The sequence below is a fragment of the Corvus cornix genome, chromosome 20 (genome assembly GCF_000738735.6).
Source record: "Corvus cornix cornix isolate S_Up_H32 chromosome 20, ASM73873v5, whole genome shotgun sequence".
Classification (NCBI taxonomy): domain Eukaryota; kingdom Metazoa; phylum Chordata; class Aves; order Passeriformes; family Corvidae; genus Corvus; species Corvus cornix.
The window spans coordinates 173593-194532 of NC_046349.1; the positions used below are offsets into that span (position 1 = coordinate 173593).

Below are 20940 nucleotides of genomic sequence, written 5' to 3' on the forward strand. Positions count from 1 at the left end.
AGTGGGGGAACCCTAGGCAGATGAATTTGTGGTATTTCATAACTCTGCCTCCCCTCCTTAAGGAACAGGGTTTCCCGTACATTCAGTCAGTGAACTGCCAGTGTCTAATGTTAATTAGCCTCTTCCCTTTTATAGCTGGTTGCACTAGTGTTCCTCAAGCACACATGGTTTATAAACTCTGCTCTTGTATTAGAAACATTTGCCTAATAATGAAAAAGTATTGGCAACCATCATTTTCACTTTAGAGTTGAGCTTCCTGTTCAAACAAGCAAGGGCTTTCCATAATCCATGTCCATCCTCCCATCAAAACAAGTAGCAATGCTTTGGTTATACTGCTGAAAACAAAGAAGTTTCATAAAAAGCTCATTGAGAAGCACATTCTGGCAAACACCACCACAGCAAGGTCACTAAACAAATGGGTGCTACACAGAGGCTTCAAATTTTACTGACAGAGATCCTATGAATGTCATCATAAAAGGCACTCAACCAAAATTATCTAAAAGGAGTTCTTGAAGTAGTTTAGGTTCTGACTATATCACTGTTTTCCTCCCCAAATCTGCCTATGTGACTAGAAAGCATTTCTAACCTTTCTATTGTCACACAGAGCAGTGCTACATCCACATATTCACATCCAATGGAAAAAAGTCGACATAAAACTATTTGTTCCAAACTCTGAAATTGCTAGCTGGAAGTTCCACCTGCCTTCAGATGGTCAGAAATCAGAGCCGTACAATCCAACTGATTCCTTGTTTAACAATACTGTAAATACAACACGAAGAGTTCAAAGAGCTACCAGCCTTCCTGAAGTAGTGACCAGACCAAAAGGCCAGGCTATGCCAGAGACAGTTTTAGGCAGGATTAATTCCTATTTTCCCTGTGAAAGCAACTTACAAGTCCTTACTTTTTGGTTCTAAACTTTACAGGGAAATCAAATTACACTCCCATGTACTGTGCACTGTAAGGGCAATCCCCACTCCAGTCCCCGAAGTCTTTCCTGGCTGTGACCTATGATCAACCAGGCCTAATTCACCGGTTACTCATAGCAAAAGAACTGAAAAGTTCAGGAAAAACGGTGAAGCTGGTGTGAGAATAGAAAATACAGAGTTAACAAATTGATTTTGTGGAATTCAGACTCATGCTAAAAGAGAACACATTCCCCGTTTCTGAAAGTTTACTTTAATGTATTTGGGAAGTAACTAGTAAGACTATTTGAATTTCAGGCTTTAGACATGAGAACACACAAGAAAGACAGCCACAAAGGAGTAAGCTTTGCCTCTGCGGAAGAGTAAAGGAACTCAGGTCAGAACTCATCTGGCTGCTTCTCTCTGAAGCTGCCATGCTGTGAAGACACAAACCCAAAATGCTAACACAGGAAGTTGCACAGAAGTGAGTGCCAGCAAGTGAAAGGAGTCACAGCCAGACCATCTGACACCCATGTTCAGTCTGGAGCTACCAAAAAGGAACACTTGTAGGGCTGCTTTTCTTCCATATGGTGTTTATAGCCAGGAGTGAAAAGCATCCAGGTCAGGGACACAGGAAACGCTCCCTGCACAAGCAACACCCAAACATTCCACACAGTAACAAAGCTCCAGGAAAATCACTAACAATGTCATCTGTATAGAAAACAAGCCACAGTTAGACCTACCTGATCATGAGATAGGGAAAGTGCAGTGGATTTCAGTACACAGCCACAAATCAATGTGTGTACTACCAACCAACAGGTTTTCATTCCATGGAAAATCCAAACTGTGGAAAAAACAAATCTTTGAACTGCAATCACATTCTCACTGCCAAAAACAGGAAGAGAACACTTTGAGGTTACTCTTCCTGCATGAGCATTAAACAGCTTCCCTTCCTCTTCCTCTGTACACAGACTCTAGCTCAGTTTTCCCAAAGCCATGAAAAAAAATACAGCCACAGAACAGTGAGGAGCATCAGCAAACCTGGAAAAGAGCAAAGACGAGCAAATGTATTTGGCAACTCTGCCTCCAGGCCAAAGCAGAGTTTATGAAAAACCTTACAGCAACAGAATTCAGCATCTCATTTTCTTTTCAAAGACATGCACATCTAAAGCAGCAAACTGACATAGAACTAATTTGTGTATTTCTCTAAAGTCAAACTAAACAATTCCTAATATGCCCCGTTTCAAAACTGCTTCTTTCTAAGCAATTAGCAAATACAGCAACTAGTCATTTTCTTGCACTAGAGTCCATATTGAACAGGAATTGCAGTCCTTTCTTTCAGGGTCTAATCCACGTATCTGAATAATCAACCTAAACCAACTGCTCTCAAACAGTGGTCCATCGGCCAACCAGAGGTTTTAAATGGTCCATAACACATAGCAGTTTCAGTTTTGCAGATCAGAAGGCCAGAGGGCCAACAGCACATGCTATGGGAAGCAGCAACTTTGGAACCACCACAGCAGAAGACTGAGGAGAAACAAAATAAAGAAACCACAATCATTATTTACATTTAATACACCACTGGTGTGCCTGAAAACTGGAAATATACTCTTCTGTAGACTCTACAGTCTTTAGTGCTCCAAGATACTCTCAGCAAAACAAGCTGCTTATTTCACAGAGTATAGGCAATGACTTTAAGGACAGCATGAGCAATGTAGAACGGAGCAGCACACACGTTTTTTAAAAGGCAGACCTTCAATGTCAGCTGGTACACAACTACAGTCTTCATTTTTGCATCGATCTTCCTCTCCACTCACCACAAATTCAGAACCTAAACACTCAAGGAAAATGCTACATGCTATGAAAGGAATGCTACTTAAAATAAAGCATCCTTCAGGTTTCTTTAAACCTACAAAGCCTCAAACCTCTCATAAATCTACATTTAGACCATAGCAACAATTAATCAGTAAAGAACTGGTTTTAATGCTGATATTACAGAATTGACTTGTGTTGGCAACAAAATCTGACTGTGGCATTTATGGGTAACTGCTTGAAATTTGGTAATACTAAGTCACACTTTCACCCAGCTACTGAAGTTCTTTCATGCAAGTCACAATTTTATCATCGACTATTGCATTCATTTCTATTTAGAATGGAAAAAAACCCCCGTATGTTAAAGAAATCATGTTGTGAATGTACCACTTTACTACTTCTTTTTTTAGCAGTAGTACTTAAGACACACATAAGGAACTGCTAAAAACACCAACTAAGCCACTTATATAAACACAAGTACCTTCTTTCCATTATTTGGAGAAATTGGGACATCAGTGTCACTGACTATATTGTTCCAATGAGGCTAAGGATGTAGCTTCCTGACACTCAAGGCATCAATGTCAAAGCAACTGCAGATTTGAGCAGCATACATAAGCTGATTCTGTCTATTGCTACCGCTTGCTAGCAGTCAGTTTGGGGTGTTATATGCAAGGGTAGTTACGTACCTTCCACATTGGAGATGGGACCTCAGAGGTCCTACCCCTTATTTTTACGGCTGTTCATGAATACAGACAAGTGCTAAGTAAGCAATTTTATGAACTCTAGACATATAGTCTAACGGTATCACTCATCATTTAGCATAACATGCAGTTTAAAGCTACTTCTAACATTCTGTACATTGTTACAGAAAACTTAAGTTCGCATCGACCCTTGATAATGAACGTTTCTCTGTATATGCTTTAAAGGATCAACTGTAACTATTTGAGTTGATGTACTGCTTCTCATACATACAGAAATCCTCAGTATGCTATGACTTCCTTTTTTCCAAGAGCCTGCTCTTAAGGAAGAAGGGATATTTACTTACTAATCTATGCTAAAAGATAAGGAGCATCGACTGCTTGGCAAGATGAAGAGACCCTGCCCCACCCCAAATTCTCCATTTGAACATTCCATCCAAGTCAACATTCCCAACACCAATGGCTTTCCAGTGTGCACTTTTTTTTCAGGTAAGCATTTAAACATCTTTAGACCATACAGAAAAATCAAGAATCAGAAAAAAGCTTTCCAAAACAAACCTGCACTTTTAGCAAGTCCAAAGGAACAGGCACACAAGCATGTCTCACAGCATATGCCGTGTCTAACCCAAACACTAAAAGCCTTGGATCCATTACCAAGAAGATCACAATGTGAAATCAAAAGACAGTAACACAGAACTGTGTATCTAATTCCAGACACCTGTAGTTTAATTACATTTCACAACAAGGCAAGCATTGTTGTGATTCATTTGAACTTGAAAAAACAGTTATCACCAGTTTTGGTGAGTCAACATACACTAATATCTTAAATCAATTCTGTGAACAATGAAGCCAAGTTTTCCTTTTCAGTAATTTTATTCTAATGTGAAACATGAAGAAACAAGCACCCAAAAAACTCCAATATAGTATGAAACTTTAATAAAAGTTGCTTAAAAAACAAAGAGCAAAATTTTAAAATAAACTGACTTGACTCCTAATCACACATCTTTCTGACATCAGGAAGAGTACTTTCAGACTTTTGGAAAAAAAAAGGAAGAAACAAAGATCTGCTGTTGAAACATTACTCCCAAAGACTGTTGAAACGCGTAACATGAAGCTTCAGAGACAGACAGTTTTATTAACAGGAGGCTTAATTTTAAACAGTATATACAAATCACATGACTTTTCCAAAGTTGGGACCACCTAGTAATCTGTCGAAACAAAATTATGCTAATGAATTACAGAAGCATCTGTGTAATGCAACCGCCTCTTTATTGAAGTACACCTTTATACAATCCTTCCACGGATTCCTGTACTGTGAAATCCTCTCGGGACGCAGCGCTGCACAGGTTTGCAAATCTCTCCTACACACCACATGAATAAAACTGTTGCCACTTGCACCTCTCAATTTTGCCTGCCCATACACTTCAGTGTTCCATGGTATGCAACACCAAAAGGCACTGTTCTTCTTTGTCAAAAAAAACCAAAAACAGTTTGAAGTTTACTATGTTTAAGTACAATGATTTGCAGGGAATAGCAGGCTTTTTTTCAGGCAATGCCCAAGTCTTAAAATTTATCATAAGCCAAGCAAGGAAGAAACAAAAAAATTCTACTTTTCACTTGTGTAATTACTTCCTTTCCATTTCTCTGTTTTTCCATGGAAGGTTTCACTGCACAACAAAAAAAATGGCAACTCTTTACAGACTTTGAATACAGCACAACTTTATTGCAAAAATATATAGTAAACTCAGTATTTTCAAGTTTTGGAGAAAAATAAATTTTATCTCTGAATTCACCCATAGCAGTAATTCACAACAGAGTTGCTGAAGATACACATTTCTTTCATCATAACCTAATTTAAAACTTTATCTGGACTCCAATCTTCTAATAATCACCACTTTGGCTCTCTTAGCAGAGACTCTATGTGAGGAGTTCAAGAGACGTGAGAAACACCAATATCCAACTAGATCCAAAGATCCTTCCGAACTGATTTGTGTAATCCTAACAAATCAAGCTACTTAAACAATAATGATTATTTTCAACTGCAAACGTTTTAAATGTACTATAAAACTCATATGATTTATGTTTGAGGTTAGCTATACTTGTGGCAAAAGTCTTATTCTGCACAGTTATAATTGCAATATATAAATAACTAAAGGTTATACCACAAAGAACAGCTTGAATTTTACAGAACGATTCTGCTCATACTCATAGGAATTAGTTTGGTAGACACATCAGCAAAGGGCATAATTCAACTGTTCATACAGTGAAAATTTTGGAAAAAGTAAAGATACATACACAAAACAATTGATCTGTGTACACTGAGAATTCATTCAGTTGCAGAATAAAATCAGGACTTCAAACAAAGCTTTGACCTGTGAACAAAGCAAATTCAGCCAGCTTTTAACCAAATCTAAAAATAGCTATCTATTTTACAATGGCTTACAAGAATACCACTGAAGAGCTTCACTGACTTCATCTATTTCCCTTATCCGAAACTATGTCAAACCAATCTCAGTTTCTCGATAAGCACCGTGTCCAGAAGAGTTTACCAAACTTTTATGACGAGTAACAATCTGTCCAGCTTCTCTGCATATTTGTACGAGGAAACTCCACCGCACCTCTCTCCTTGCAGTGTTTCTCATGTAATGGCTAACGCAGTGCTCTGTCTTATCAAAACCAATCTGTTTTACAATTTAAACAATCCACAGGTTCTATCCTGGAAATACTATAAAAACCAATCCAGATGCATTTATCACAGCACTATGAATATCTATTCTACAACTACCTCAGATGAACAGCTACCCTAAAACAAGTTTTACTTTCCTGGAGCCTATAGGCCTGTCATTTAAATCAACAACAGCTGCCATAGCTTCCTCACGAGACTCAAATGCAACCATTGCTTCTCCAGTGGGCATGCCTTTTTCATTGTATTTTAAGCACACTGAACCAGGGATCACTTGGTAACCATAAAAGAAATCCAAAATTTCATCCACCGAAACAGTAAAGGGCATATTTTGCACTTTAATGACAGTTGGCCCTGGCTTCCCAGACCCTGTTCCAAAACCTGGGGGTCCACCAATATGTATGTTTCCTGGTCCGGGTCCAAACCCTGGAGGTCCACTTAAATGTCCAAGACCACTAGCAATTGCTGGAGGACCAGCACCAAAGGCAGGGGGCCCACTTAAATTGCCAGGACCATTACCAAACGTCTGAGGACCCCCTGCAAAACCTGCTGGTCCACTCAAATTAGCAGGACCACCTGCAAAACCTGGTACCTCAATACTTGCACCAGGTAAACCACTAGCTGCAACTGTGGGTATTCCTGGTCTAGAATCAGGAAAGCCACCTATTCCAGGTGGTGGTAAAGGGGGACCAAATGTGCCAGACCCGCTGAAGTTACCAGGGAAATTGAATGGAGGACCATTGTTTGCTTCTTTAGCATTTCCCCCCAAGAAGGCATGCTCATCCCCACCAAGGCCCTGTGCTCCTGGCACAGACGCATTTCCCTGGATCGGTATTTTTAGGATCTTTTTCCCTTGAGATGGTGGGTTTCTCTCAATATCTCTCATTTCTTCTACAGTTATCAAACGCAAATTAACATCTCTTCCATTCAGTTTTTTACGGTGCAAACGCTCTGCCTTACGAGCATCATCTTCAGCTTTAAACTGAACCAGTGCTTGTCCTAAACCTTGCCCATTATTATCAACAAGAATTTGTACAGAGTTTTCTTCTACTGCCAGTCCCTCTAGAAACTGAAGTATTTCCATTTTTGTTATATTGTATGGAATATTAGATATATGTGCACACAATTTTGGCAAGCCTGGTTCTCCCTCAGCATTCAGCAGGATTTCTCTCTGGTCGTAACTGAAGTTCTGCAATCGTTTACGAATCATATCTATCTTTTCTAACATTGCCTTTTTAGTAATTGGATGAACCTGAATGAAGCGATTCCCTATGTACTGCTTATGATGACACAAAGCTGCTTTATAATCAGCTTCATTCCTGAACTCAACAAACCCCTCTCCAATTGCCTTCCCATTAGGTCCATAAGCTATATAAATGCTGTCCTCAACTATATCCAGCTTTTTAAAAAAATCTATCACATGTTTGTTCTCTGATTCAAAGGGAAGACCTTTCAAATAAACACAAAAACCGTGCTCATGGGGAGACCTCGACCGCGACCTTTTCTGTCCACTGGGAGATTTGGACCTAGGATGAGCCTGGGGAGGAGGATGTGCCTGCCCAGAGGGACCCATGGTTTGCTTGAAAGTTATGTGGCCTCCAGCAGCTACCCACTGTCTCTCTGTTGCAGGACTAACTTCCACATAGCGCTGAATCATCAGCATTCTGTTTCGCTTCAGTGCTTCAAATGTATCTTGAGGAGAAAAAAACTTAACTAGTCCATTTCCATTATTTCGACCTACATGATCCTTCAGCATATGGATTGCATCCACACGGAGCCCAAGGAAAAAGTCTTTCACATCAGATTCTGTTGCAGTAAAGGGCATTCCATGAACGCTGACATACAAATCATCTGGATTGATTGGAATTGGCTTGACACTACCTTGAGAATTCATCTGGATAGTATTTACAGGATTCATGGGACCAATAAACAATGGATTCAAGCCGCTGTTCATATTCACTGCTGCTCCAGACCCATTCATTCCAGTGGGTAAGGGTGCTACAGGTGGAGGATTCATAGGAGGCATTCCTGATATGGGAGGCAGAGGCGTCATTGGAGGTACAGGGGGCACAGGGGGTATTGGAGGAACTGGAGGAACAGGAGGCAGTGTGGGTACAGGAGGTGGAACAGGTATAGGGGGAATAGAAGGCATTGGTGGCAAAGATGGCATAGCTGGGATAGGAGGGATTGGTGGAGGAGGTACTGTGTTCATTGGGGATGCTGTGCTAGGTATAGTTGAGCTAAATGTTGGACTACCAAAGGTACTCCCAAGATTTGGAGGTGCAGTCCCCATACTGGCAGTAGAAAATGTGGATATGTTTTTATTGCTTTCATGCACTGTAGTAGAAGCAGTTACTACACTAGGAGAAGGATTATTAAAGTTAGGTACAGTAGTAGGTAAGTTAACCCTTCCACTCATTCCAGAACTAGGTGGTGGTCCCGACCTGCTAGCATTTGCTGGTGGCATATCTAGATTGGCAGTTTCAAAACGCCTACGACTGAGTTCTATCATGTTCTGCATTTCAGTTTTACTGCTCAGCAACAACGTTACTTTTGACCCTTTAATTGTACCACCTGTGCGCATCATACCAAGCCTTGCATCTTCATCAGTGGCAAAAACGATGAAAGCCTCACCCAGTTCACCCCCTACAATATGCACGCCCCCATCAGGAATGGTCAATCCAGAGAAGAAGTGGCGAATGTCCATGGTCCCCGCCACAATCGGGAGACCTTGCAAGCGGATGACCACAGCCATGCTGCGCTGAAACAACACACACCTGCAGATGAGAAAAGGCAACGGCTATGTCAGACTACTGTTCGTGACACCATGCAATTACCTACAGACACCATCTACTATATTTGTTTATATATACACCTAATAACATCTTGCAAAGATTAAGCATGTTTATATTCCAAGTTCCTTATTAATGTTTGTTTACTTCATACAGACTGAAGTATTAAACATTTACCAACACAATCAGTATACATTTTGCACTAAAAATTCCAAAATAGCTGTTATGCTAAGACCCACAAGTGTCAGTTAAAAAAAAAAACAAACAAAGGAACATCAAAAATCAGAACTATTACATCAGTAGTTCAAAATTTAATGGAATGTAAGCAAAAGGAGTATTTTAGCCATGCAAAACAAAATTAATGTACTATACGCTGATATGGTACCCACTGTACATGACAATGTGACTGAAAAATTCTGCACAGCTATGGGAAAAAAACAGTTCCCTTTCCTTTGGGGAAGGATTTTTACTTCCTGCCAGGTGAAGACAACTAGAAATGTAACAGTGGGTTGAGTTATGAACAAAAACCCATTATGGACAACTAGCAACTGTGAGACTCACAAGACATCCTGACAAGAAGCATCTGTATTATACTGACCTGATGTTTTTCTCCTAGCAAAGTCAAAAGGTCCAGGTGACCTGAATCTTTCTATTATAAACTAGCCCCAGAATTTTGTGACAATAGAAACCTCACCTAAATTAAATTAACATCTATGCATATCTAGCTAGATATATGACCCTTACAATTTTCAAAAACAAGATATTTTTTAATAGTTGCAGATATTCTGTCTAGCATGACACCTTCTGTCTCAGACACAAGTAAATGAATTTTACCTCCGCAGCTGACATTAGCAGATGCTTAAGGTAATTCTGAACAGCTGGATCTAGACAGTTACCTTGTGACCTCAGAAGTCTAAGGTCATATCAGAAGTTGGAGACAAAGGGGAAACTAGATACTCATCACTTACTCAAACCTTCAGCAAAGGCTGAAAGCATCATATTAATAATATTAGCACAATTCAACAGTTCAGAAGCCAGTCTCTCGTCCTAAACCATCAGCCACAGCAACATGCTTCACCTGAACCACTTCATCTCTGAAACTTCTTGACTTCCTAAGTACAAGTCAGTTCAGTACCTGTATGGAAGATCTCCAAGGCTCCCATAAGTCACATACAAATAGTGCTAACTCAGCATTTGAAATCAAGGATGAACCAGATCACAGAACCACAGAACTGTTTAGGCTGGAAAAGACCTTAAAGATCAAGTCCAACCAGACACCCCAATGCAACACCACAAAGCCATGCATCGAAGACTCCTGGCCATTACCGAAGACCTGACCAACTACAATCAATAACTATCTCTCAACAACTCAGCTATATCCCAGCATACAGTCAAATATGTAAGTTGGCTCCATCTGCTTGTCCAGGTCATCCAAACACTTTAGAGAAGACAAGCCTTGAATGACAAGGTAAAACCACAATTTAACCAGGTAAGGCTGAATTCAGCACTTAATGAAACAAGAGGAACAATTCTTCTACAGGGTGAAGAAGCAACAATTCTTTTGTTTGCATGATGGAACTTCAGATTCCTAAAATGAGTCCTGAAGTATTTTGTTCTATTGACCAGTACACCAGAGCTAAACCCTTCAACATACTAATGAACTCAAGCAACATCCTGGGGTATTACAGGGCATTGCCCCACAACTAGTCGGCACCAGAAAAGGGTGGAGGACCTTTCTCCCTCAAGGAAACTGCAAACAAGCCCATCCACACCAAGTCAACCCTGCTGCTCTAGTCGCTGTGAATGATTATCGGATTCCTTACTGCACCATCCTGAAAAAGAGACTAGAACTTGCAATACAAACATAAGAAGACTTAAAAAAAAACACCACTAAGAAAACCCCTATTCCACCAAGGGAAGACAGCAACAGAAAGGCGAATATATACTAAGCTTTGGGGATAACTTTTTTTGAAAGCAACTTTCCCATCTCCATGGTGAGGTAACAGAAGCATATCCTTGCCTTTAGCTCTTACAGTGGAATTATATTTAAACTGAAAATAAAATTCATTGCCCAATCATTTTCCAACAACAAAATAATCTGCCCATGAGAAAAAAAAATCCACAACAGGTCAAAGTAAGGACTACCTATGCTATCTAAATATATAAAAACGTATCTTAGACTTTTTGCACTGTTTTAAAAAGCAGTGTTTTACAACTATTCTGTAGTTTTGTTTTAAATTTGTCTAGCATTGATGACAATCTCTGAAATTAAAGTTAAAATGAAAATTCTGCCTCCTTTAAAGAAGCTATATTAAAAAATATTGTAAACCCAAGGTTTACTATGTTGTGCTACAGGATTGCTTTTGAATTAGATGATCCTGAGGCAAGAAAGCAGTATAAAAGCATCCCTGGGCTTTGCACCTACACTTTCAAAACTGGAATACTACTAAAAGCAAATCTTGCCAGGAGGTTTAGATTTCTTCTACTACCTACTATACATATAAAGTTTCAGAAATTTTTATGTGTCAAAAGTTAAAGACATTTAAAGTTTCTCATGTTAAATGGGACACCACTTCTAGCTATTTCCTTAATACAAAAGGGATGACAATCTGATATGGCCATTGGTTGAACGAAGGCAACTTGGGAAGGTGTTTGTACCGAGGTCTGCTGGTTTGGAACACCTTACATTCTTTAGCAGAACTGACACCTGCTAGATAACTGCATTTATAAACTATTTCATGAATCCAGCCCAGAAGACAAATCAAGAGATGAAGTCACAAAAGAGTTCAAGCATTTGAACATTTACACAACTTTTGGGATAATGCCAGTCTTTCCATTTTGCATTAAATTCAGAACTTCATAACAAATGCTAAAGGAGTCCTTGAAGTCTCGTTACTAAGTACTCTATTCAGATCCACTAAATCACTGTTGACAAAAAAAATCCAAAGAGCTGCTTAGGCATATAGTCACTAGAAAAACTATCTGCAATGACTTCAGTGTAGTTAATTCCACACAGAATATTAAGCAAATGCTTGCTTAATATTAAGCAAGAGCTGACAGTAACATGGTCCAAATAAAAAGAATTTTAAGAACTTGACTAATCAAATATTTTTGACAACGGAATATTTTCTCAACACGTAACACAGCTGCTTCATTTTTCCAGAATTTCAGTGCTTAGACAAAGTAGTAGTGTCGCTTCTGTGATTTAAAGAAAAATCTCAAGGACCAAAAGGGCCAAATTTCAAATTTCTAAATGCTCACAAACCACATTTTTTCCAAAATGCGCTTAGGAGACAATAACCCACTTGCTCAAATTTTCCAAGTAATGAAAATGCAAAGCCTGCTCAAATATTTCACTGTTCACTTGCAAAGACGAACACACGCAGAGGCAACATTAACTTCAGACACAAAACAGGCTGCACACCAGTTCAGCAGGCACTGAAGGCTTTTTGTTGGGCTGTCAGACATGTTCTCAGGCTGCCTGCTTTTCTCCTGGTACAAAAAGGTACTTCAAGGCCGAAGTGGGTTTTCTTGTCATTTTTTGTGTGTTTGGTATATTAGTGGAAGGACAACATTCTAGGGGCGTGCTATGGACAACCAATCCCCATTATAGCAAGTCACGATCAAAGCCGGAGATTAACAGGCTGCTGATTCAACCTGATTCAACTCATTTGATGAAACTTAACATGTCTTGACAGTAGTATCTTTAAAAGTGTTGACGTTACACTGAAATAAAAAGGTGTAAAAGAGGACAATACTACTTTTCTCATCAATATGCTAGTCAGTAAAATAAGAATAATTTGGGTCATATATATAAATTCATAAACACACTAAGCCAGCTTTTTAAGATGTATGGATTTTGCAATAGGAAAGTTCAGAAGATTCAACCTAGCCCCTGGGGAGTATTAAAGTACAGTACCCACATGATACACAAACACACAAACATATTTGGGAATTCTTGAGTGAAGACTAAGAACTGCAGAAACACTGGTATCGGAGTAGGAATTTTAAGTACAAGACTGTCTCGCAAAAGTTAAAATTGCAAACTAATAGGTTTTTTGCAAACAGTTCTGTCTTTTTTAAGGCTAAAATCAACCCATTATAGTTATCTTTGAGCCAATTTGAAACTATCTGATTGCTTTAAGTGCAGCAAAACCTAATTACAACCAATTGATGTACACTTCTACACTCCAACGGTTACAAACACTCAGACCTGTGGCCTGCAGCAAAGTAACTGCATTTTCCAACAGTGCAAAATAACTGGGAGAGTGTTCCAGACTACCACATGCTGATGAAACAACAAAACATTAGTTTGGCAGAAAATTCTGTTTACAAGAAAAACATTGCCAAAACCACCATCACCAGTGGTGAGTAGACAAGCTACAGATTAATTGACCCAAGTCTTTTGACACAAATTCACAGATTCCAAAAACTTCAAGTGTTTCTTAGGATATACTCAATACGCATATAAAGAAGTCTTCAATTCAAAAGCTCTTACCTGCAAAGACAGATGTTTTTTTTCTTAACAAGTAGCAGAAGCCAAGCCAATCCTGTGGGCAACCAATTAAAACCAACTTTTAGACTGCAATAAAGAATAAATGGAGGCAAAAATCAATGCAGGCAACACAACAGCAGTAACAGTTCACAAAGAACTGTATACATAGAATTTCAAACCTGCAACCACCACAAGGCACTGCATCATACAAGAATCATAAGGGTGCGTTTTCTATACGTTATCTCTATATGACTTGCTGGCAATTGCATTGTAGAGCTTTTGTATGGTTTCAAGACATAAATATGCCTTCCACAAAGAATATACAGAAAGCCAGAAAACATTTAAAGAGTCTTTCAAATTTTCCCATCACCAACAGGTGAACAAATCTCTCTTTCAAAGGCAAAGAACAAGAGATAATACTTGAAAGCCCTGAATTTTACCAAACCCTTGCTCCATCAATAATGATATTCCTTCTTCCAACTGTGCATCTACTTACTCAAACAAAGCAACTTAAGTAAGCCATACCTCAGAAAACCGCCCTAGAGCTGCAGGTGAAGAATTCTTCAAGAGTCACACTAGCTGGCGACACTAAATGACATTTCACAGGCATGTCCAGGGCAGTCAACTCCACAGAGCCCATAGCAAGAACTTGCATAAGACACTCTATTTTCATTTGTGATCTGCCATTTCATTACCCAAAATCCTCATCAAATGCCCGTTTTTTTCATCCCTTTATAAAAATTTTCTTCCCAGGATTACAACTCAATAAAAAACCCAAGCATTTTAAGTGGCAACACGTATTTTGTATTCAAAGATGGGGTGGAAAACCTTTGCTCCCTTCATTACTTGGCAGACCACCTCACACTAAAACTGTGACTCTTTGGAAAGCCATTGAGGAATGAATCTCACTAAGAACAGATAACTGCCTCCTCCTCACACAACCCCCAACAAGCTGGTTTCAGTTACAAGCATCATTACCAAAGCAAACTTAGAGCAAGAAGTACTAACAAACCCTTCACAAACTCCCTAACAGAGGGAACTAAAACAAACATAGATATTTGCATATCTTCCAGGACATTAGTGGCAGACTTACAAGTGAGAAAGATACAACTACACTATACAGACTTATATTAAAATGGCAAACGCATTTAGAAAAGTAAGACTTTTGTTTATTAGACCTTTAAGAGAAACATGCAATCCTATATTAGAAGGACTCAACTATATACTTCCATGTATAGCAGTGTCAAGCAGCAGTTTACGAAGAAAGAAAGAAATGTAATCACCTGAAAAACGGTTTCATGCAAAAACACACCTGCTTCAAGCAGCAGATAAATCTTTCATGCACAAGGAACCTCCCATTTAGAAGAAAACCCCAAATCATTAGATGGATTTCCAGTATAGCAACCACGGTGTTGCATACATTCCTCTTCACAACACTGAAAACAAGCTGAAGATTTGCAGTGGACTAAGACAACATAAACAAAACCAGGCAGCATTCAGAAAAGGTGCAAACTCCACTCTGCTGTGTTTAACTTCTCCACCAAACACCATCTACTTTTCATTTCAAGTCTCAGATCTCTCAACTTCAAAGAAAACCATCCATGCCCTGTGTAGGTAAAAATATCCTTTCCAATCAACGGAACACGCAAGAGCACATTAACTAGACAAGCACCGGCCAGAGCACAGGTGTTCCCACATAACGCTGACACCACACCTCTGGGAGTTCTCCGGAGAAACTCCGCAACACCCTGTCAGCTGTACAGGAAGACCCAGCATCCACTGGGCACACAACCGATTAAACCAGAGGAATCCACCAAGGAAAAAACCGGCCGATGTGCCTGCCTAACGCCAGTAGATCAAGGTGGGGAAGCAAACCACTAAGAATAACAGGTTAAGTGTGATTAAAACCAGAGCCATGAAGTTTTTTCGAAAGAAAACTCACACTCTGTATTTCCGGGACCCATTTGAACGCTGATTCGGTTTTTTTGTGGGAAGAGTGGCTTTAAGTTGTTTTTTTCTCGTTTATAGATCTGGATGGGGGGGGGGGGAGATGGGGGAGAAGGGGTGAGTGGTATTTTGTTGCTGCTTGGTTTCTTTTTTTTACTAGTAGAAGAAAGAGTTACTTTACTGAACAGCAACTTTGCTGGTCTTTATAGGGTACCCCCGACGAGCGGTGGTAGCGCCGCAGACACCGGGGACCTTCCTCCCCGCAAAGTGCGGAGTGTTTGCCTCGCTTCGTCCCCCAGGGCCGGGCAAGGCGCAGCCGGTCCCTTCGAGCAGCCGGGACCAGACCCGCCGGGGTCCCGCGCCAAAACGGGACCGCGCAGCTGCCCGCCGCATCCGGCCCGTGGGCGCCGCTCCGGACGCGTCAAATCCCCGGCTCGGGCCCCGACACAGGCCCCGCCATGCGGCCCGTGCCCCGGCTCGGACCCGGCTCGGGCCCCGGTGCCGCCGCAAGGTCACTCGGCCGCCCCCGCCGGACGGGCCCGCGGCGCCTGCGCTCGGCCCGCACAGACTCACCTGCCCGCGCAGCTCCGCAGGTCGCCGCGCGCGGGCGGCGAGAGGGAGCCAGGGACGGGGGAGCGGCCGGGACCGACCCGAGCCGCGGGCCTCAGCGAGGCGGGAGCGGCCCCGCTCGGCGCCCCGGGGCCGCAGGCGGGAGGCGCCGCCCGGCCCGGCCCGGCCCGGCCCTTTGTGCGCGGGGACGCGCCCGCCCGGCCTCCCTCCCCGCGTCTCCCCGCCGCGCCGCGGGCCCGCAGCGCGGGGCTGGGCAGGCGACCCGGCCTGCCCGGGCGCCGCCGCGCTCTTACCGAGGGATCTGTACGGGAAAAAGGGTTAGAACGGAGCCGCCCCGCCCGGGCCCGCGGCGCGCCGAGCCCCGCGCACCGACCGCAGCCGCACAAAATGGCCGCCGCGATGCGGCGCCGCCGGGGGGGCGGGGCCGGGCGGTGCGCTGGCCGGCGGGGCGGCACGAGGGGGGCGGCGTCGCGCGCGGGCGGACGACGCGTGCGCCGGGCGGGGGGGCGGGGCCCTGGGGCCGTCCCGCGGCGTGCGGGGAGCTGCGCGCGCCGCTGGGCGCTGCTGCTGAGGGGACGGCGCTGGAGGGGAGCATTGGCTTTCGCACGAAGAAAAGAACCCTGAGAGCGGCTGTTTCTAACTTCTTGACTTACGACCAGGTTGCAGAACTAAAATGAAAGATTCCCGGGGGCCGATGCCCCGTGCTATGTTTGTCCTTGGCTTGACTGAAGACAGCACCGATAACCAGGCAGTGCCCTGAGCTGAGAGATCCCCAGACCCCTCTGGGTTCTCCATCACTGCGCTTCAGCAGACACAGGCACAGTAGCACTAGCCATTTCCAATGGAAAAAATTCGGTGTAGTCCTCTGCAAGAAACGGATAAAAATAAATCATTGCCTCCCTTTGCAAACAATTCTGCAGCAAATTTTGGAGTTCAACAATTCAGTTAACTTTGACCCCGGTTTCTGTTAAGGGGTGAAAACCAACAAACTCTCATGGTTGTACTCTCCTGAGGCAGAATGATCCAGATACATTATACCATACAGCAGCATAATAATCTCCACTCCCTCATTTGTTTTCCTGTATAGCCCCTCTTTCTACTCCCAAATTCTACTTTACTACTCTCATCCCATCCCAGTCAACAGCCCATGCTTGCTCATCTTCTCCCTATTAACCTCAGTTTTTCAGGTTTTGTATTCTGTTTGGTATTTATGATAATAGATGGCCTGAAAATACCAGTTCTGCCAAGCTAATATCTCCTTTTTCTCTTGGCAGGTGTGCCATCTAGTTACACACCTCTTTTTGATTGCTGTGGGCAGTATCCAGTAATTCACCTTTCTATAGCACTAGTGACAATAGGCAGAGTTGGCTGTCACCATGCACCCCGACACAGCCAGAAAAGTAGGTGATTGAAGTCACCAGAGGCATCAATAGCCAGGCTTGCCAGCTTCCCTGGAGAGCTGGTTGCCTAAGTCATGCAAGGCGTAGCAGGAGCATCTGTAGCCCAGGGATTCACTCTTTGACACCATAGCACTTCCCAAGCTGCACCAACCACCCTGCAGTGGGGAGACAGTGTAGGATAACAAAAGGACAGTGCTGGAACACCCCAGGTCAGAGGAAAAATAAGACTTTTCAGCTTTTGTGCAATTTGATGAGTCACCACGTTACTTTTTGTTGCTCAAATAAAGTACGGTGAAGAGACTTGTGAGGCTTACTGTGTAGACCATCAAAAAAAAAAACCAGGACCAAGCTCCATAATCCTCAGTGGGCCTCTAGACTGTGTCTGTATAGACTCCATGAAGGCACTCTAAAGAGGAAATCCCAGTGTCCTGGACAGCTTCTGCAAACCAGCACATGTCCTTGCATCTGCAGTGTTCTGGTCTTTGCTTCAGCTTGGAGCAAAGTCTAGAACAGATCCCCATGACATACTACACCAAGTCTCCAACTGCCTTCTCAGCCATACCCAAATTTTCCTGGGAAAAGAATGTCTAGTTCACTCAAGACCAAGAAGCAGATTGCTTGTAGAGTGGATGAAAGGGAACAAAATCCTGGACTACTATTAGTACTAGTATTAGTAGCATTAGGAGCATGCCAAGGGACCAAGGGTACCAAAGACAAGTCAGCAGCATAATGCAGTTAGTTATCAACAGCAGCAGGAAAGTATCTATGGAAAGCAAAACATAGATAGACAGAGGGTTAAAGGACAAGGGATCATGTAACTGTGTCCAGTGTTTTCCCTGTAACATGCATGTGGGGGAAGGCAGGCAGAGAAAAACAGCTTTAGGAAGGAATGGGATTTGCCTTTATTAGATACTAGGAAAGCATTGGGAGCACACTAATTTATGTGTCTCCTTTACCTAAACCAAAACTGAAAAAAGGTGTTAGGTATGCAACTAGGGGAAGAAAATTTACACAGGACATTTTAAAGTAAAGCTTGAGGTAACCCACATCCACTGTGCCAATTCCACATTTGAAATAAATATGTTTTCCTCCTTGCAATATACTTTTGCTGCACTATTAGTCTGGAAGCATTACCCCAAATCCAAGGTTCTTTGCTTCTCCAGACCCTAAAGGTACCATTCCATAAATACAGCCTCTGATCTTATTCCTTCATCTGTGGTTTGGATGAATGAACTCAGTTTGCTAAATGATTCATACTACTTTGTATTTTCCTTTCCAATAACTACATGTCAACCACAAATCTTAATTGTTTCCAGATCATTTAGAAAACTGTTCAACAGAAATAATCCTCACAGAGCCTCCCAGAAATACTCTCTTCATTCCTCATCCCAATCTCTGCTTAAAACCTGTCAGTCAGATACGACGTGATTTAATGGTCCTGTGTAGTTACTCTTAGAATCAAACACTTTGTTGGTTTTACTATGCCTACTCAGCACAAGCCCGATCTGATTGTTCATTAGTATGAGCTTTGCTCTTACATCTTGGACCTACCTTTTTTTGTGACTCTGATTTGGACAGATCAGAGGAGCATCAGCTGTCAGAGGGATCATTTCTCTCAGCCACTCATATTGCCCATTTTAAAAACTGGCATTTTCTTCCTTCCTTCCAGTGCAGGACCTTAAGCACCAGCCTGAAATTTCATCAAAGCTGTCAGTAGTAGAGAAGAGGTCTCAGGCCAGCTTTTTGGGACTCAGCTGGCCTGAGACTCAGTTGGGAAACTGCACCATTTCAAAGCACAGAGCACACATGTTAGCAGAAACAATTTGACTGGAAACTGGCCCATGACTGATCTCACAGCAGAGGGAGAATCTCCAGCCAGTCAGTGAGGCAGGTGTAGTTCCCAAAGGCTTCCATATTTCCCTTTTTAAAAATCGGGGATATTTTCCAGTCAATGAAAACTTCACCAGACTGCCACGACTTCTCAAATTGATTAATTGCACTTAGCCACTTCCTCTGTCAGTTCCATACAGGCCTCCTGGTGTTTCTGCCTGACTTTGTTGGGATGCATTGCTTCTGAGTTCAGAAAAGCTGATCCTTGAATATCAACCAGCTTTCTTGGGCTCCTCTTCCCTCCAGGGCATTATCCCATAGGACTATATCAAGCAGATCCCTGATGAGTCCGAAGTCTGCTCTCCTGAAGTCCAGCACAGTGAGCTTGCTTCTCACCCTTGTCATTGCCCCAAGGATCTAAAACTCCACCATTTCATGGTCAGTGCAGCCCAGGCTGCCCTTGAGCTTCACATTCCCCACTGGCTTGTCCTTGTTGGTGAGAATAAGGTGGCATAGCACCTCTTCTCATTGTCTCCTCTATACTTGGAGAAAGAAGTTGACATCAGTGTATTCCAAGAACCTCCGGGATTGCCTGTGCCCTGCTGGGTTTTCCCCCCAGCAGATGTCAGGGTGATTGAATTCCCCCAAGAAAACTAGAGCTTGTAAACATGAGGCCGTTCCTATTTGCCTGTGATGGCCCTCATTGGCTCATCTTCCCGGTCAGGTGGCCTGTAGCAGACCCCCACTGTGATGACACCTGTCCCTGCCCTCCATTTAATCCTGACACCTAAATTCTTAGGCAGTTCCTCATTCATCCCCAGGTGGAGCGCCATGCACTCCTGCTAGCCATTGACATAGAGAGTAACACTGCCTCTCTTCTCCCCTGCCTGCATCCAACTCTTCAGTCACAAGAGCCATCCCAGCAGCTCTCCCTGTTGCTAGGAGGATCACAGGCCTGCAGGCACGTGCACGGTTCTAACTGAAATACTCGCTTCAGATGCCTTTTGCATTATTCACTGAGTGAAGGGCGTGGCTTCAAAGAGTGCGGGATCATCCCAGGACCCGTCTTTCGGGGATTCTCCCAGTGCAGCAAACGGGAGAGTTCCCGGCTTGGAGAGGCCCCAGTACAGGGAGGTCGCTGCAGCCCAGGAGAGCCCCAAGGGTCTCCCTCAGGGCCACTGTTTATAGGACCACAAAAGATGGGCTTTAGTCACAACAATGTTTCATCCTGGCCCCACTTTGGGTTGGAAACTCTTTGAAAGTGGGAGAACAAGAATATTATGCCGGTCAGGAAAAGTTTTCAAGGCTGTTAAAAAAAAATTCAGGAGCTCATTGGACAGCACCAGTTCCTGGAGCAATGTTTCTGATAAGCTCAAGAGGAGCTGAGCCCAAGTGCTGTTCATCAAGGCCAAGGCCTGATGCCTTAGGTCTTAACTTTTATATTTTTCAAATCCTGTACTGCCTAGTGTGTAACTCTGAAGTTTTGTGTGGCCTGTTAGCTGCTGTCCTCTCATGCTGGTCAGACATAACAAACCCTCTCTAGGTTTGCTCTCCAAGGACACCTTGATTGTTCCAGGCCCCAAAATGTGTAAACTAAAGCCTGAGAAGAGTAGGGGCAAATTGGGGTAATTACATCATTAACTGCAATTATAATTGGAGAATTAACCCTGATATGCAAATGGACCAAACTTATAAAAGTGTGAAGAACTCGTGACCCAGTGTCCGTCTTGGGTGTAGCCTTTGGACTGCCCAGGGTGTACCTTTGAAGGCCCTTCAAATAAATACCTACTTTTATTCTCTTATTTTTGTCT

At 42.7% G+C, this 20940-nt stretch overlaps 2 protein-coding genes across 7 annotated transcripts in view; both read right to left on the minus strand.

Annotated features, from left to right (window-relative positions):
- CPNE1 (copine 1) overlaps positions 1–16302 on the minus strand; it is a 50705-nt gene extending 34403 nt beyond the window's left edge. For 3 of the 6 annotated variants that reach the window (XR_005603488.1, XM_039563601.1, XM_039563597.1), the window contains exon 1: positions 13386–13468. The gene's annotated coding sequence lies outside the window, so the exon portion shown is untranslated. Of the gene's footprint in view, positions 1–8729; positions 8812–13385; positions 13469–16192 lie in introns of those variants that run through there. The other 3 variants (XM_039563599.1, XM_039563600.1, XM_039563598.1) reach the window with 3 other exon arrangements.
- RBM12 (RNA binding motif protein 12) lies at positions 4273–16290 on the minus strand. The gene is made up of 3 exons (XM_039563596.1): positions 16193–16290; positions 13386–13469; positions 4273–8872 (listed from the first exon to the last, which is right to left on the minus strand). Exon 3 carries the CDS (start codon positions 8848–8850, stop codon positions 6211–6213), a length of 2640 nt encoding a protein of 879 aa, XP_039419530.1. The 5' UTR covers positions 8851–8872; positions 13386–13469; positions 16193–16290; the 3' UTR covers positions 4273–6210.
- Positions 16303–20940: the final 4638 nt, after the last annotated feature.

Bases quoted from the DNA above. Each gene is read 5' to 3' on its own strand.
- RBM12 (XM_039563596.1), bottom strand. From the start codon at position 8,850: ATGGCTGTGGTCATCCGCTTGCAAGGTCTCCCGATTGTGGCGGGGACC.